Source organism: Triplophysa dalaica, chromosome 6, assembly GCF_015846415.1.
Source record: "Triplophysa dalaica isolate WHDGS20190420 chromosome 6, ASM1584641v1, whole genome shotgun sequence".
Lineage (NCBI taxonomy): Eukaryota > Metazoa > Chordata > Actinopteri > Cypriniformes > Nemacheilidae > Triplophysa > Triplophysa dalaica.
The window spans coordinates 3429837-3445833 of NC_079547.1; the positions used below are offsets into that span (position 1 = coordinate 3429837).

Sequence of the window (15997 nt, forward strand, 5' to 3'; positions counted from 1 at the left end):
CTCAAAAACCCTTTTGTTACCGTGCCAGAAAAATATAACTTTGAAGAAATATCATTTTGAGAGTTATTCTTGGACGTCATTAAAACAGTTTAGTTAGCTTCTTCCTGCCCGCAACTAACCTTTCCGAGAAGAGTAGCTCGACTCCGAGCTGAACCGTTTTAATTTATGAGTAGCTTGCCAACAGTACCTTCCTCAACTTCATTCCTACATATTTAGGCAATGGCGACCCGCGTGCCTTCTTGAAAAACTTGTAACCGGTGCCTAATTATAAGATTCCTCATCAGCATGCCGAAATAAAAAAATGTCCAGCGCCAGGGGGTCGGTAAACAGCGGCTCAGACAATCAGCGAACGAGCACAAAATGAAGCAGCGTGGCTGGCCTGCAGCTTTTGGCACCCGCCGTGTCATTACAATCAAAAGGCCATCTACATGTATATTTACACTCCAGCACCTGTTCCACCATCGCGTCCCTTCAGGAAGTAAATCAGCATCGCGGCCTGCGGCGTTCGCCTATCGTCCAGCATCTCGCAATCAAGAGCGCCGGCAATCAGCCGGGTTGTTTTCCCCGCGCTGGCAGCGTTAGCGGGCCACTTCAGCGCATTACCTCTCCCGGCCCGGTCGTGAGGCTTGTCAATGCGGCGCAATAAAAGGAGATTGAGACTGAAAGTTGAGATTGAGTTTTATTGTCATTTTACTGCGCTTTACGGACATCGATTTGCCTCGGCCGAGACAAAGCAAGAGATAGATATACAGATTGAAGCAACTTATACCGCGCCTGCCGTCGTAAAAATCACAGACCGCAAAGTCAGTCTGAAGAGGTGATTTTATGTCTTAAAATGTAGTCTAGGAGTGCTGAGCTCCATGTTTCTATTGTACTCTCTCGTTCTTGCTCACTCAGGTTACAGTGTGAGTTTCTGAATATATATTTATATATATATAGAGAGAGATATTTAACAGTGAGCGCAAAATGTATTGGACACTTGAAACTGTCTGAATTTATTTGGATTATATCACCAAGGCTTTTTATTAAGAGAAAGATAAAACAAGCATGTATTCGTACATACACTAAATATTACTTTGGCACCACTTCGTAATGCTAAAACCTCAAGCATCATTTTGTAATTTAATGAAATTAGATTATAATTAAAATGCACTTTGTTTTGTTTTGTAGTGCACATCTGGATTTCAACTTTTGAATGTCTTGAGCACTGACACTTTACTATAGTAATACTTCACCGTCTGTCAACTGCTTGTCAAAACAACAGTTTGTCTACATAAGCCCTGCACCGCTTTACAGACCAACGAACTGACCCTGAAATATTTCTGCTGTAAATATTTACACCTCTCCTTATTATATTTATACATTTCAGGGTTAAACAGGACGGCGCCATTACAGGACCTGCTTGTCACCCAGACGTCCGGAGTAAAGGTCATCGCTTATGGAGTTTTTCGAACCCTTCCCTCTTAAAGTATTTGTTTACATAGCTCTGAGTATTCAACCGCAACGCGAGCTCATCAGCACGCCGACGGAGGCCACGCTCCAAAAAGGGAAGGGATTAAAGAAGGAGTTTAAGCCTCGGATGTGTTTGCTCGGCACTTTGATTTACACTCGTTTACTCCGCACGCGTTTGTGAACATCTAGAAGCCGACTCGCAACCGAACACCTGCTCTGTGAAGCGTCAGGACACATTCAGTTCTAATCTGTTTTGCTTCTTATATTATTAAAGAGATTTTCCACCGTTGTGAACTATAAACCAATCAAAAATAAAAGAGGCCCGGTGAGGAAAAGCTTAGATGGAGGAGTGGAAATCTTTGTAGGTGAGTGTAGAATGTGTCAAGTGACTCTGTGGGAGTTCAGTATCAACAATAATCACATTAGTTAGCATGTAAAAAGGTAAAGCACAGTCTCACGGGAATTTGTGACATTCCGTAATATATTGACTCGTGTTCATGGACACAAATTTCTCTCTTTTTTAATGTCAGCACAACTTTCAATCTAACATCTTCATATGTATAAATATACATTAATGCAATCTGACGGGAATTCAAGGTGGCTCATTCGTGTGCATTCCTACGATCTCATTCGTATGTTTTGTTATGATTTGACTTTGCCCCTGTGACATCAGGTTTAGGGGCAGGATTAGGGTGGCCGTTTATCGTTGCTTTGCCACCTCGTGAAAGCTAAATTTGCCTTTGCGTCTGATTTTAGGGTTCGGATAGGGTACGGTGTTGGTTAGCCACCAATTAATATGCACGACTTGATATAAGGATTTAAATGAATGTACACACACATACGCGGTCTGTGTATTAAAAGTCGTGACACAAAAAATGTTGTGCTTAGTGACATGAAACACACGGGAAATTTGTGTGAATTTACACGAATCAATAGATTCCAAATTTTGTGCCTATGCCAGGAACTGCGGTGAGACTGGGTTTTACTATTAAGACATTGTCACTTTGTTTACTACTGTTCTTCTTTATACTGTACTTCATGGGCAAAAGCAGGTAAACAACAAAAAACATGAGCTTGAATTAACAGTAGTGATCTAGTCTTTTTCTACTAGATGTTGGATCAAAGCTTTTCAGACAGCGTTCCAATTCATCCAAAAGGTCTTCAGTGGAGTTCACGTCTGAGTCTTTTCCAGGTCAAGTTCTTCAATGGCAGATTCTGTAAACTTGTTCTTTATGGACCATGTTTTGTGTGTGGAGTGCTGGAAAAGGGTATAGCTTAACAAGGATGGATGAACATAACTGTATCCCATACCAATATATCAGTGTTCAGTGGAAAAGCCAGCGTTCCTGTTCTTAAAAAAAGATGTTTAGGTTCTCTTCGCTTTATTTCAACAATTAATTTTGACTGCATCATGCCACACTTGACATGATAACTATTTGGGTTAAATGTTTTCATTTTGAAATGTTTTGAGTAGCTCGGTTGTTAGATCATTGCATTAGCCTTGCAAAGGCTGTCGGTTCAAATCCTACGGAACACGCATACTGATAAAATGTTTATCTAATACTATACAGTATGTTGCTTTGGATGTAAGCATCTGCGGTATGCATAAATGTACTAAAAAAGAGGGTAAACATATTTCCGGCCATGTAGTGGATTAACCTTTAGCCCTCTTGAAATCTTGAATTTTGTATAAAAGTAGTATCCTATGACATAAAGAAGCACAAAGCTATACCTCCAAAATACTAAATGTTACTTTTCAGCTAAACATATTCACAGTGCTTTTTCTTTCAGTTGATTTACTTCTTAAGCTCATTTTCTTCTAGTATTTCTTAAACCTTGAAATGACAGGTCTAGCACAGAGCTGCAGCCTTTATTCTCCTTTCATATCTTAAAGACAGATTTTAAACAGTTTATATTTCTATTGTTCTGACGCTCGAGGCAACAAGTTTGTAATATGAGCTTTTGTAAGCTAGTGCTTTTCACAGTCATATACTATACTTTTATCCTTACTTTTTCAGTTCAATAGAACCTGTTAGGAGTAAATGCACCATCTGAACTTCTATTATAAAAAAACAGCTGTATCACATTTTCAAGAATCTTTCTTACAGTGTATTTACAAAAAAGCTTATTAAGGCTAATTTATGTCCTCTGTGTTTGTTCTTGTTCTCTTAAAATCCTTAACGTTAATTATTATTATGTCTGTCAGTCTATTTAGATAGAAACAGGCTCACGTTAACTACATACCAACAAGTTTTAAAAATGTTTTTAATTATTTAATTTTTTTACTTCACACAGTAAAGATCAGATTCTCTTACATTCTGTAACATGCACAGTTGCATTTAAGATACTCTCCTGCATGAAGTGTTATAAGCACTAAAGTGTTTGACATAATGTAAATATTGGATACGCTTTTAACCCCTATTAAAACCTTGTATCTGTAAAATGTTGACTCCTTGGGTTCGTCGTGTCAGCAGTGGATGTAAAAACAAGTAAAAATATAACTTTTCAACATTTATTATGAAATTAAAAAGATATCACCGTTCAAACAAGGCTCAGCAGAAAAGAAAAGAAATAAATAAATAAAAAATAATAGTAATAATCATCAAAGATTACTTGAGCCGAGTACAGATTGCAGTTGGGAAATACATTATAACAAGCGGAGGAAAATATACAGGAAAATATTCATAACAGTCCATTATAGAATAACACAGCACATTAAGCAAGATTACCAGGAGGTCAATTTACATAAAACATCTTTTATGTACATTATAAATTATGGTGAGTGCAGTGGAGGGGTGGAACAGGAGTTCACTACAGATTACGGTAATCAAAGTCATTAATCTGAAGAGAGGGGAGGTGCTGGGATCTGACAGGATGCCTTTTCCAACCTTTCTAAAGGGGTCCCTTGTGTCAAGATGACATCCCGTCAGAGAAACAGCACGGCGAGACAGGGCAGGGAAACGTACACTCATAAAAATCAAGGTTCTGCAAAGTTTCTATAAGCATTTTTCGGGGTACATGCTTTTTTATACAGAAGCTTCTTCTGTATAAGTCTGTTTTGGTATCTGGGTTCCTTAAAGCACCCATACTGTACATTGATGTTTTTTTTACAAAGAATAAGGTTATATAAAATTCTTGAGGACTCCTGGAACCTTTATTTTTATGAGTGTAAAGTGATATTGACGTGAGGTATGTGTTTTTGTCAGGATGGATTGGTGCACATTAGATGATCCCCTGCTGCACCTCACGTGACATTACAACAGTGTCAAACATGCAGATTCAAATAAATAGTGTCCACAACATCACAAGTCAAGAAACATTTTCTTCCACCGTATCTACTTAAGCCATTTCATTTTGTCAAATCTTTTTGCCTTCTTTTTTTACTGTTATTCAACATTGCATGTTCCTGTACCTATTTGCACTAGCAGTGCAAAGGTCATTGGTTCGAATCCCAGGGAACACGCATGTATACCCTAAATGCACTGTATGTTGCTTTGGATAAAAGTGTTTGCCAAATGTACATGTATAAAGTTGATACAATGAAGGAAAGGGTTGTTTATGTATTTTGGAATCATGCAGTGCTAATAATCAAAATAACAAGGCTTAACTGATTAAAGTATGGAAATAAAAAGAAGGAAATATTTCAGTGTCTTTATCTAGCCTGTCGTAGATCCCAAAGTGAATCCTACAGTCGTCTTGCATCAGCCATTTTGCTTTATGCGATGAAGTTATGAGGAATGATTCTGACTTTAGCAAATGAGCTGGCTGCCCAGAATTAAGAGAAGAATCAGCATAACTAAACAAAATGAAAGTGCCCCAAAACCCCAAATCTTAAAATATCCAGACCGAAAATGTTGGTCAATTTATGGGATACTTCACCGAAATGTAAAAATCCTGTCATCATTTACTCACCTTCGAGTTGTTCCAAGCAGTCTTCTATATATCTTTCGTTGTGTTCATCAGAACAAAGACATTTATACAGATTTTGAACAACTCGAAGGTGAGTAAATAATGACAGAATTCTCATTTTCGGGTGAAGTATCCCTTTAAGACACCCTTACAAATATGTGAAGGTCACTTTATTAGAGGACAAAAAAGAAAACCATGTAAATTTTAACACTCCACAGAAAGAATTGTGTTAGGTTGCAAATGACGACATAAAAACTGTAAAATATTGTTAGAAATGTTGGACACGGCACCTTTGATTACTAAGACATATTTGAGTTTAAGGCGAAGTGATGTCACTCATTCACAAAAAAATAAAGAAAGTTTATGCTGTACAAAAGTTTAATTTCATTTAAATTGGTGCATGCATATAACACATGAATTTTGTTATATTTGAAGTGTCCAAATATTTTTCTGGGCCACAGTTGGTTAATTTAGTCACATTTACTCTGTGATGATCATGAAAATGACTAAAAACAAATTCTGGTAATTTGCCAATGTCTTGATCATTTTTTTTTTAAATAAATAACCCCCCGTTTTTTTAGTGTTCATAAAGTAAAAATATTTCAGTACATAATCGATTCAGGACAGAGATAGAGAGCTCTTGCTTTTAAGTATTTTCCTCCACTGACATCTGTATGTCTGCATGTATCTATAAAAGTCTTGAGCTTGCTAAAAAGTTATGCCGGTGTACCCATGTGGGGCGCATGCCCTTCTTATGTGCAGCTTAACTTACAGTTTATTCTCTATATTGCAGAGTTTCACGCAAGCTTTGCAATGGACATCCTGAGGCGACGGTTCATTCTTTGCACAGCCTGCCTGACAAAATCGCCCGTCTTCCATCAGTGCCCTATGGGAAGGCTTGACAGTTTGGCCCAAACATGGGCTATAACTATAAAGTACTTTATACTGAGTGGGTTCTTCAGCTTCTCAAATTGAGCCTTACAGGGACAAAAGATGGAGGTTTTACCTCAGCAACGGGTCCACAGTTTGTGAAGTCAAAGGACTCGGTGTTCACACCGGGGATCTAACTAACCATATTAGATGGTTGTGCAACACAAAATACGTTTTTTCCTACTTTGAGAACTAGCAATTTTACCAAAGAAGAGGGTTGGTTTAGCAGTGTCCTATTGCCATCTTGAAGGTGAAACACGTTCCCTCAAACCACCCTAATACAATTCTCATCGATTTACATATTATAGACTCCAGTCTCAATAAACCGCGTCGTCCACAACGCGTAATGAATCGCAGTGGCTCTACAAGCCAGACAATGAGAGGCATCCGCTGCTAAATGTCTTTCTCAGACCCAACGGAGCTCTTCCGTCAACTCAACGTGCCAGATATCGCAACAGACATCCCCCTCAGGTGCAATAATGTCACAGTCCATTAATCTTCTCAAACTTCAGGCCCTGATCCTGGGAGCCCCGTCCATGCTAATCCCTTATTAATGTGGTAAATGAACCTGTGGAGAAAGAACAACTCCCTCTCGGCCCTTTACCATCACAATGCCGAGTCTATTACCGCCTTCCCTTGTACCGTCTCGAGCCGCTACTGTTTGCATAAGGATGTCCATTCATTGAGGCATAACGCCACTCGGGAGGTCTGAACACACACACAAAACACACACACACCTCTTCATCCCTCATATTATTCGCTCCATGCCCTCGCTGGCAACCTTTGTCTAGCTCACATATGGCAGTGTTTTTGCGGGAGCGAGCCTGATGCATACGTAATCTCTTAAAATACAATGTTGCGATTCAAGTCAGCAGCTAGACACTTTTGTTCCATCCTGGTGTTTGTCTTAAGCCGTTGTTGGCACTGCTGGGAAGGACTACGCGTACGGATTCCTTCTATTATGCGAGAGTGGGAAAGACCTAACTGCGCTCTTCTTTGCCAGATTATAGAAAACACTGCATCCAACACAATTGTCAGGTCTGTAAAAACAGTCCCATGAAATTGCTTCCTAATCCAAGCAGCGTGCTAGAAAAACACATCGTTTCGGAATAATCCTGTTTCAGTAACGCCCACTTTTGAAGCTCAGAGTCCGATATTCTGCTCCAGATCAGTGAACACATGCATATAAATGAGGCTATTTAAGAATATTTCAGAAAATGATCTGAATCAGGTGTGGGGGCTCAAATAGGGCAGACTCGCCCGGAGTTTTACTGCTAGTCCATTTAATACTATACAATGGATTAAAAAAGTAGTTTGAGTGAAGATTGTGTGACAGATTTTTGTGGTGTTAAAACGGGATTGCTGAAACTCATGCTTTGCATGAGACTGGATATGCAAGTAAACACAAAGTGCGAAAAGCATGTGAGAAAAAACAGCTAGTCATTTTATTTTTGTGATTTACTATTTACAACATAAAATAATCCTGTGTAAAGGAAAGAACATTGTGTCAAGAATCTTGAAATCAAACTTTGATGCTTATTTTCTCTGAGTTAGATTTTAGTATTTTTTCAATTAAGACGAGAAAAGACTTCATATTTTTTATGTACAGAATATAAATTATGTATATATTTAAAAAATAGATTTTCCATTACTTTGAAGTTTTTCGGACATTACCACAGTACACAAGAGTCAAACATTTGCTTAAGTTATAAACATTCTCATTGAATGTTAAATGTTCCTTTGATCAAGAACCAAAAACATTGGAAATGTATGTGCCAACATTAAATTAAAAAAAGCATATGGTTTGTTGTACTACTAAAGTGATTTAATAAACTTGTTTTGACAGATCTAAATTAGTTTTACATAGATTCTGTTACCGAGATATTTAAGTAGAATTGACATATTATACTAAGAAAAATTGTTCGGAAAGTATGGAGCCATCGTTTATGAATGAATTAAGTTCAGACCACGTTTTATTTTATTTTAAAGTGTACAAAACAAAACTATGTTAACACCATGTTAAAAGTATTGTTCACCCAAAAACGCACAAACACGAAGATATTTTGAAGACCATTGGTGACCAAAGAACACTGGTCCTCTTGGACTTCCACAGCATGAATAAAACATTGTATGGATGAATTATTTTTCTAAATATCTTCTTTCGTGCTCCAAAAGATCTTATACAAGTTCTGACTGACATTAGGGCGAATATGTGCTTTTTAAAGAAATAATTGTAAAGAATTTCACAGAAAAGGTCCCAGTATGCAACACAATTGCCTTTAGGAGCCTCAGAAATGTTTGTACAATTTTGGTCTGCAGTCGCCTCTCGATTTAATTTCTTCACTCGAGTTTATTAATCAGGCTTGTTGAAGAGTTTTCCTGCCGAGCGGAGAGACTCGCACACTACGCGTGCACGCTTAATCAATAACCTAAATGTTTCATGCACCTCGTAATAGACTTTTTAATGTGCCTCCATCCTGAGATGCTATCGAGCTGCGCGTGTGTGTTTGCCACATGCAATAAAATCCTATAAATGAGAAACAAATGGTCTACTTGGATTATTCTGCGATAAACGCTGTTCATCATGGGGTTCTTCGGATGCTGAGCAATTTGTGTTATATGGGCGCGAAATCATGCAGAAAGCAGGCGATGACAGACGTTGAAGCTGGTTGAAAATGACCCTGTAATACGTATTCTGTTTCCATCAGAAAGTCCTGTAAAGTGGAGAATATTAATGAATATCCTTTTGCGTGACGTTTTCGCGGTAGTCGTAACTGGAAGGCAGATGATGGTGGGCGGCCGGCGTTACTGTATGCTGACGCAATCGCAAAGCTAAGATTGTCATTTTACACCGCCGGTTGCATTCTTCATGACCAAGCGAAGTGCAACTGGTAATAGTTGCAACGCCTCTAACTCTTAGGCGTCTTCGCATTTGTTCATCGTTGTTTGCGCGGCTTCAGTTGGTCGGTTGAACAGAAAGGCCGAGCGTTAATTGCCCTACGGCTGTCAACAGAGCTTTTTGGTGCTATAATAACTTGGCCACTGATGTGCCTCTAGGCGCCCTAACTAACTCCGCATGGATGCTGCGCTGCCTCTAAAAGCTTGAGGAAATGCACAGTCTATGGCTTTTAAAGGCTGGAGAGACACAGAGGTCAGCCCGCGCTCAAACAAAAATGGGTCTGGACTGCAAGAACACGGGCATCTATTTCTGCGCCTACAGTGCTTACTATTGTTTTGGGTCACTGAGTCATCGTGAAGATGCGTAAAGCGCGACAGCATGCTTTCCAAATAGGGTAGAGGTCGTTTTTTAAGAATTGCAGTTTATTGCATAATCTGTTTTTTGCACAATAAGAACATTACCATGCTTCTTTTTCTCACAGACAGGGCCAGCGGATGTAATGAATCGTCTCGCATACCCCAAGGGTCCTTGCAAATAACATAACAGCCCCTTTAATCCAACACACTCTAAATCTTGTTTTTTGTCTTTTTGCCACGGGTCGTGCTGTAACTTATCTCCTCTGTTCAGATGCACGTCTGTGGCTGGAGTGTCATTCGTCCGGAAATTAATATTAGACAAGCTTTTGTTTGCATAAAGAAATTATAAACATTCCTCCGGGCACATAATCTAGAGATGTGCGAGCGTGTTTGCTTTGCTACTGTATACTTTAGGGACAAAACTGTCTGCAGAAAAGTATCCTGGATCTGACAAAAGCTCCCTTTGGGGACATTGGGGGATGTCTTTAATTGTACAAAGGGTTTATAAAAGATAGAAATTATCCTGATTTAGATACAACAGCTAGGTGAAAATGTGGTTGTTTTGCTAAATAAAATAAAACCTGCGGGTATATCAGTTTTAGCTGTTTCTTTGCAGGCAGAGCTTGAATTGAAATAAGATTTATAAGATTATATATACTGTATGGCTTTATTTAATAGGCCAAGTAAACATATGTTGCATGTGCATGTATGTTCTCTAACGTTTAGACCCTATCTTCCACATCTGTAACTGCCTGTATTCAGCCCATCATTAGACATGAGCAGTTTACTGAGAGAGACGCTCACGGACAAATACTCACACATATGCAAGCACATAGACAAAAGGGCAAGGAAAGGCATGGAGACAGAGAGAGACCAAAAGTGAGCGAGTCAGAGAGAGGGAGAGAGAGATAGAGAGAAACAGCCCCCACACCATCCCAATGCATTACAGACTCACACTGAATGTTGGAACATAGCCAGATTATGCCATACAGCACAACAGTGCCACCTACAGGTAATATTCCCCTCCCTCCTGCCCACCCTGTCTTGCATCCTTTTTTCCCTCCGCTTGAGATGCTGTATTTGTTTACATGCTCTTGCTATTGTAATCCTTTATACGGTGCATTTGTCTTTGAATAGTATGCAAGACAAACTACTTTTATGACAATACATGACAATACTTTGTATAGTGTGGGACTTTAGTGCTAAGACTGTGTTTCTGCTAACTGTGCATCTACTTTTCCACTGTCAATAGATGCAGTCCAAGAGCAAAACTAAGAGCAAGATATCAGGCAACGCTAATAAAGACTCCGTAAAAATAAGAACAAGGTAAAATATTTTTAGTGGTTACAAGTGTTTGAGAATGCCTACAGTCAGTCTTTTTCGTTTCTCTTCTGCGCCTCAGAGGAGTTTTGCCAAAATTGGAAAATGGTGATCGAAGTAGACAGGCAAGAAAAAAATGTTTCTTTCACAACTTCTTAGAGCATTGCATCTTTGAACCATGACAGAGCACCGAAACTGAATCTAGCCTTGTAATTCCTAACAAAATGTTCTCACCCATTAAACCAACTGCTTGTGCAGCATTTGTTTCAAGTAGAGGTTTATAAATAAAAAAAGAATGAAAAAAACTTTGTATAACAAACATAGGAGATAAACATTGAAATGCACGTGATAAATCGATGACATTAGCAATTCGCTTGGCTCTGCTAGTTCCATATCAAACATATACACTTCTTTTTTGGTGTTTATGCGAGAACATCTATGAGAGGTGGAACGTGTTTTGGTTCTATTTCTACGTAGTGCATCACAAATATATCACTCGGGGCAACTAAGCTATAACAGGCACTTCAGTATTGAGCAGGGCAGTTATAAGCAGTACTTATAGACCAGTAAAAGTGTTCTTTTACCTGTCTGGTGTGCAAAGGTGCCCCCTTTGACTTGAAGCCTCCTTGTGAACTGCATTCAGAGGCACTGAAGTGATCGGAGCTGGTGGACGAACGTTTGGAAAGTGTGTCACATCCTCCAACAAAGGTGTTGTCCAATGGCAGTTCCTGTATGACATGGTGTTTCTTCACAGAAACCGGCGTGTCGGCTTTTAGGTGGAAGGCCGACTGGGGCGAAGCCGATTTGTAATGCCGGGCCAAGTCGGGGCTGCTGGGTTTGAAAGTGGTAGTAGGGGTGGCATTCCAGTCAAAGCGTCCGATTCCGGGCTCCTCGAGCTCAGCGGGGAGGCTGATGGTTCCGTTTATGGGTTCGTGGGCCGGGTCGTCGGGTTTGTTCTCCTCGATGGTGACAAAGTTCAGGAGGGAGCTTTTTGGCGACTTCCTCTTCTTGCGCTTCTTCTTTTTGTTTTGTTTGCTCTCCTGGTTGGGGGACATCCACTCGGCGCCCTGCTTCTTTCGCTGGGCGGCCTTGAACTGCGAGGCGTGCCGGCAGCGGACCAGAACCGTGATGAAGATGACCACGATGACCACCATGGCACCCGTAACGATGGCGATGATGGTTTTCAGGTTGTCGACGTTCTGATAGGTCTCGCTGCTCTCGCCGATGTTTCTATCCAGAGGCGTTTCCATCGTCCGTCGAATGAGCTCGTGTACGTACGATTGATTTCCAACAGTGTCATTGACGAAAAGGAAAACGAGGACAAGGGTGTGCAGGGACTTCGGATAGCCGAGGTCGCTGATGTTGACCACTAGCCGATGTAGGCCGATGTCTGCAATGGTTGGTTTCTCCTCCAGAGTGATGTTTCCAGTTACAGGGTCAATTCTGAAAAGACCTCTGTTGTTGCCGCTCACGATGGTGTACTTCAGCTCTGCGTTCATGCCCGTATCGCCATCTACTGCAAAAACCTCAGACACGACCGACCCCGGGATCGCAGACAGGGGGACCAGTTTGAAAGACGTGTTTGATGGCGGGTAGATGACAATGGGGGTGTTATCGTTGACGTCAATGACATTGATGGTCACCTTTGCAGCCGAGGAGCAAGGGGGGCTGCCATTGTCAACGGCTCTGACGTCAAAGGTGTACGAGCTTTGCTGCTCGCGGTCGAAGGACACGTTGGACTTTATGACTCCAGAATCTGGGTCAAGGATGAAGTTCTCATTATCGTTGAGAATCGAGAGTCTCACCACAGCGTTCTCACCGGCATCAGCATCTGTGACAGTGATAACTCCTACGGTACTATATTTAGGCAGATTTTCAGACACAAAGAACTGAAAGTGGTTGTGTGTGAATTTGGGGCTGTTGTCGTTCTCGTCCAGTATGGTAACTATGACTGCGGCCTGACTCTGCAGAGCCCTGGTGCCATTATCTCTAGCAGTCACCGTAAACAGGAACCGCTCTTGTTCCTCTCTATCGAACACCCTCGAGGCAGTCAGCACACCGGTTTTGCGGTCCAGATCGAAGAAAGAAGCGTTGGGTCCGACCTGGTAGACGATTTCTGCGTTTCTCCCGCTGTCCTCGTCTGTGGCGCTGATGATTGTCAGGAACATGTCACGTTGGTTGTTTTCCATCACAGCCAGCTCGATGACAGGCTGGGTGAAAATGGGTGGATTATCGTTCTCATCCTCCAGCCTGACTCTGACTAGGGCAGTCTGGTTTAAACTGGGTTTTCCAGAGTCAGAAGCCACAATCTTGAAGATGTACTCCTTGGTTCCTTCATAATCGAGCAGGGCGGAGGTTTCCAACAAATATTGGTTGTCATAAACAGCTTTGAGGTGGAAAGGGACATCTTTTTCGATAAAGCAGATCACCTTGCCGTTGACATCCGTGTCTTTGTCAGATACAGTGATGAGAGCAATTTTAGTGTTAATTGGATCTTTTTCAGAAAGCATTACAGTACCGTTAGTTGGACTGATGATGTATCTCAGGTCGATGTTCGGAGCGTTGTCATTAACGTCAGTCACATTGATAGTCACGGTGGCTCTCGCTGGACTTGAACTTCCATCACTGGCGAGCACTGTTAGTTTATGAATGGCAGTCTCCTCTCTATCCAATGGCCTTTGAACAGTTATGAGCCCTGTGGTGGAGTTCAAAGCAAAAAGCCTCCGTGTGGCCGGAGACACTTGGGCTCCAAACATGTATTTAATTTCTGCATTGGGTCCAACGTCTGCATCTGTGGCTTGCAGCTGAACAACTGACGTCCCAATGGGTGAATTCTCAGGTATGTGAACGTCAATTTGACTCTCTTTGAATACAGGCCGGTTATCATTGACGTCCGTGACGGTCACCTGTAGAATGGCAGTGCTGGATTTCTGCGGGCTCCCTCCATCCTCCACTTTAACTTTCATCACATATGTATCTTTCTGCTCTCTGTCTAAATTCTGCTGAACTATGAGCTGAGGCCATTTTTCGCCCTCTTGTGTCTCCACGATGTCCAAGCCGAACGCGCTCTGCCCATTCAATAGCTCGTACTTGTGGACACTGTTGGGTCCTGTATCCGGGTCGGTGGCGGATGGAATGGCAAAGCGGCTATTGATAAGCGTGTTTTCCGGAATGGAGATGTTGATGACGGGGGATGGGAACATGGGAGCGTTGTCATTGGTGTCTTTGACGATGATTTTTATTTTGATTAGTCTGAAATAATCATTGGGCAATATGACCACCTCGATTTCAAAAGAGCACTCGCTGTCCTCAAAGGACAGTCCGGGACAGAGTTTTTCCCTGTCTATGCGGTTAGAGGTGGTGAAGATTTCTCCCGTATTGCTCATCACTCTCAGCAGCGGGTTGTCGCCTGCTTTTGACACGAGCCGGTAAACTAGATTACTGCTTGTCCCAGTAGCAGAGTTCATATGGGAGATATTCAAGTCTTTTGGTATGTTTCCAATAAGAACATTCTCCTGCAGCTCTTCACGAATAGGATAAATGAGCTCTTGGGCTATGGTCGGATCTAACCAGAAACATGCAACCAGTGTTGCCAGCAAGAAAAAATCCCTTAAATCCATGACAGCAGTTCATGCGTGTTCCCCACTGCTTTAATTCAAACAGTTGTCTCCATATGGTGTTGTCAGAGCCGACACAGAGCCTTACATTTGTAGATCAACAGCAGTCAAACACGAACCTACGAACACAACATTATAATACGTTACAATGTATTTCAGTACACAACAACACTCAAGTCAAAACTGCTACTAATAATCCATCATAATCAATAAAATTGTAAACAATGTTTGAGAAACTCATTGAAATTGTTTCATCAATATGTTCACAACGATGTCTGAGTGAATAAAAACGACATGCATCTTATATAATTACAGTATTCTTTAATGCCTTCCAACCATCACTACATTCTGATCTTCACTGTAATAATTTTACTGCGCACACACACGCGCGCGCTCGCGCTCACTCATGGGCTCTGGGTAAGATAATGCGGCCAGTCAAGCACTCAGCATCATTCAATACATTTCACATTAATGTGAATAACGAGTCGTGAAACGTCTCTCACGTCTCCCTTCTCAAAGTTAAACATCATGCGTTTGGAAAGACATTATTGTTGCATTAGAAAACAGTGGATGCGCCGCGCATGGCGGTGTCATTTAAATAAGGCAGTGTTTAAATTCTGGATGCACACCCGTTTGGGTGTATGCGTGCATCAGTTCTCTTACCTCGCTTTTGAGCTCGCACTTACGGGGAGAATCGGTTATCGTTTCCCGTGCATAGTGTCAAATCCGTGAAAGTACTGAAAGGAAAAGAAAAACTGATTCCAGAACAATGTGAAGATATCCGTATTGCTGCTTTTAGGTCAGAAAAGACTATTTGAAGTCGTTTGGTCGTGGGAAAAAATCCAATACAGCTGGGTTTTGGGGTAAATGTTGATTTCACAGCAATCGATCACGTATGCGTTGAACTTTCCCCCGCAGATCGGGGCGCGCGGAATGCGGTGGTCGGTGATGAATCAGGTGATCCGCGGTAAGCGCGCGTTAACGGTCCCGTTCGGTCATTCCGCATTACCGGAGGAGCCTTTAAGAGACGCACCTGTTCTGCTCAAAAATCAAACATCAACTATCCCATGAGCAAAACAAGAGACAAGTTCAGACGTGGTGAAACGCACTTCCCTCTCTGTCTTCAAACACAAATCCACGGCTTCTGTCTCAAGCGTGATGTGCCGCGCGCACCTGAACGAGAGAAAGTCCGCACGGTGGGATGCTGCGATGCGCTGGGATGCTTACTCTCGCGCTCTCTTCCCAAGACTGAATTTCAGGCACTAACTCAGAGTATGCCCATAGGGGAACGCCCCATCTCTCTCTGGTTGGTCCGTCTCTTCATTAACGTCGCGGTTAGGGGAGGGGGAATAATGTGATTGGTTAGAATTAACGTCACTCATGATGCCGAGACGGAGCGAAATGCTTCAGAAAGATGCTGCGGGCGCCGGGATGCGGAGGCTCCGTTTACGGTCGCATTTCAACTCATTAAGGCATAAGATCATTTATTTACGCTATTTATATGTTTGTTCTAT

The 15997-nt window shown here is 41.5% G+C and overlaps 1 protein-coding gene across 4 annotated transcripts in view; it reads right to left on the bottom strand.

Moving 5' to 3' along the window:
- Positions 1–15709, bottom strand: part of LOC130424540 (protocadherin-9) — a 210765-nt gene extending 195056 nt beyond the window's left edge. For all 4 annotated transcript variants that reach the window (XM_056750303.1, XM_056750302.1, XM_056750305.1 and 1 more), the window contains exons 1-2: positions 15147–15709; positions 11451–14602 (exon numbers count right to left, since the gene is read on the bottom strand). In XM_056750303.1, coding sequence (XP_056606281.1) covers positions 11451–14486 — 3036 coding nt within the window. In that variant the 5' untranslated portion in view covers positions 14487–14602; positions 15147–15709. The remainder of the gene's footprint in view (positions 1–11450; positions 14603–15146) is intronic.
- Between the last annotated feature and the right edge of the window lie 288 nt (positions 15710–15997).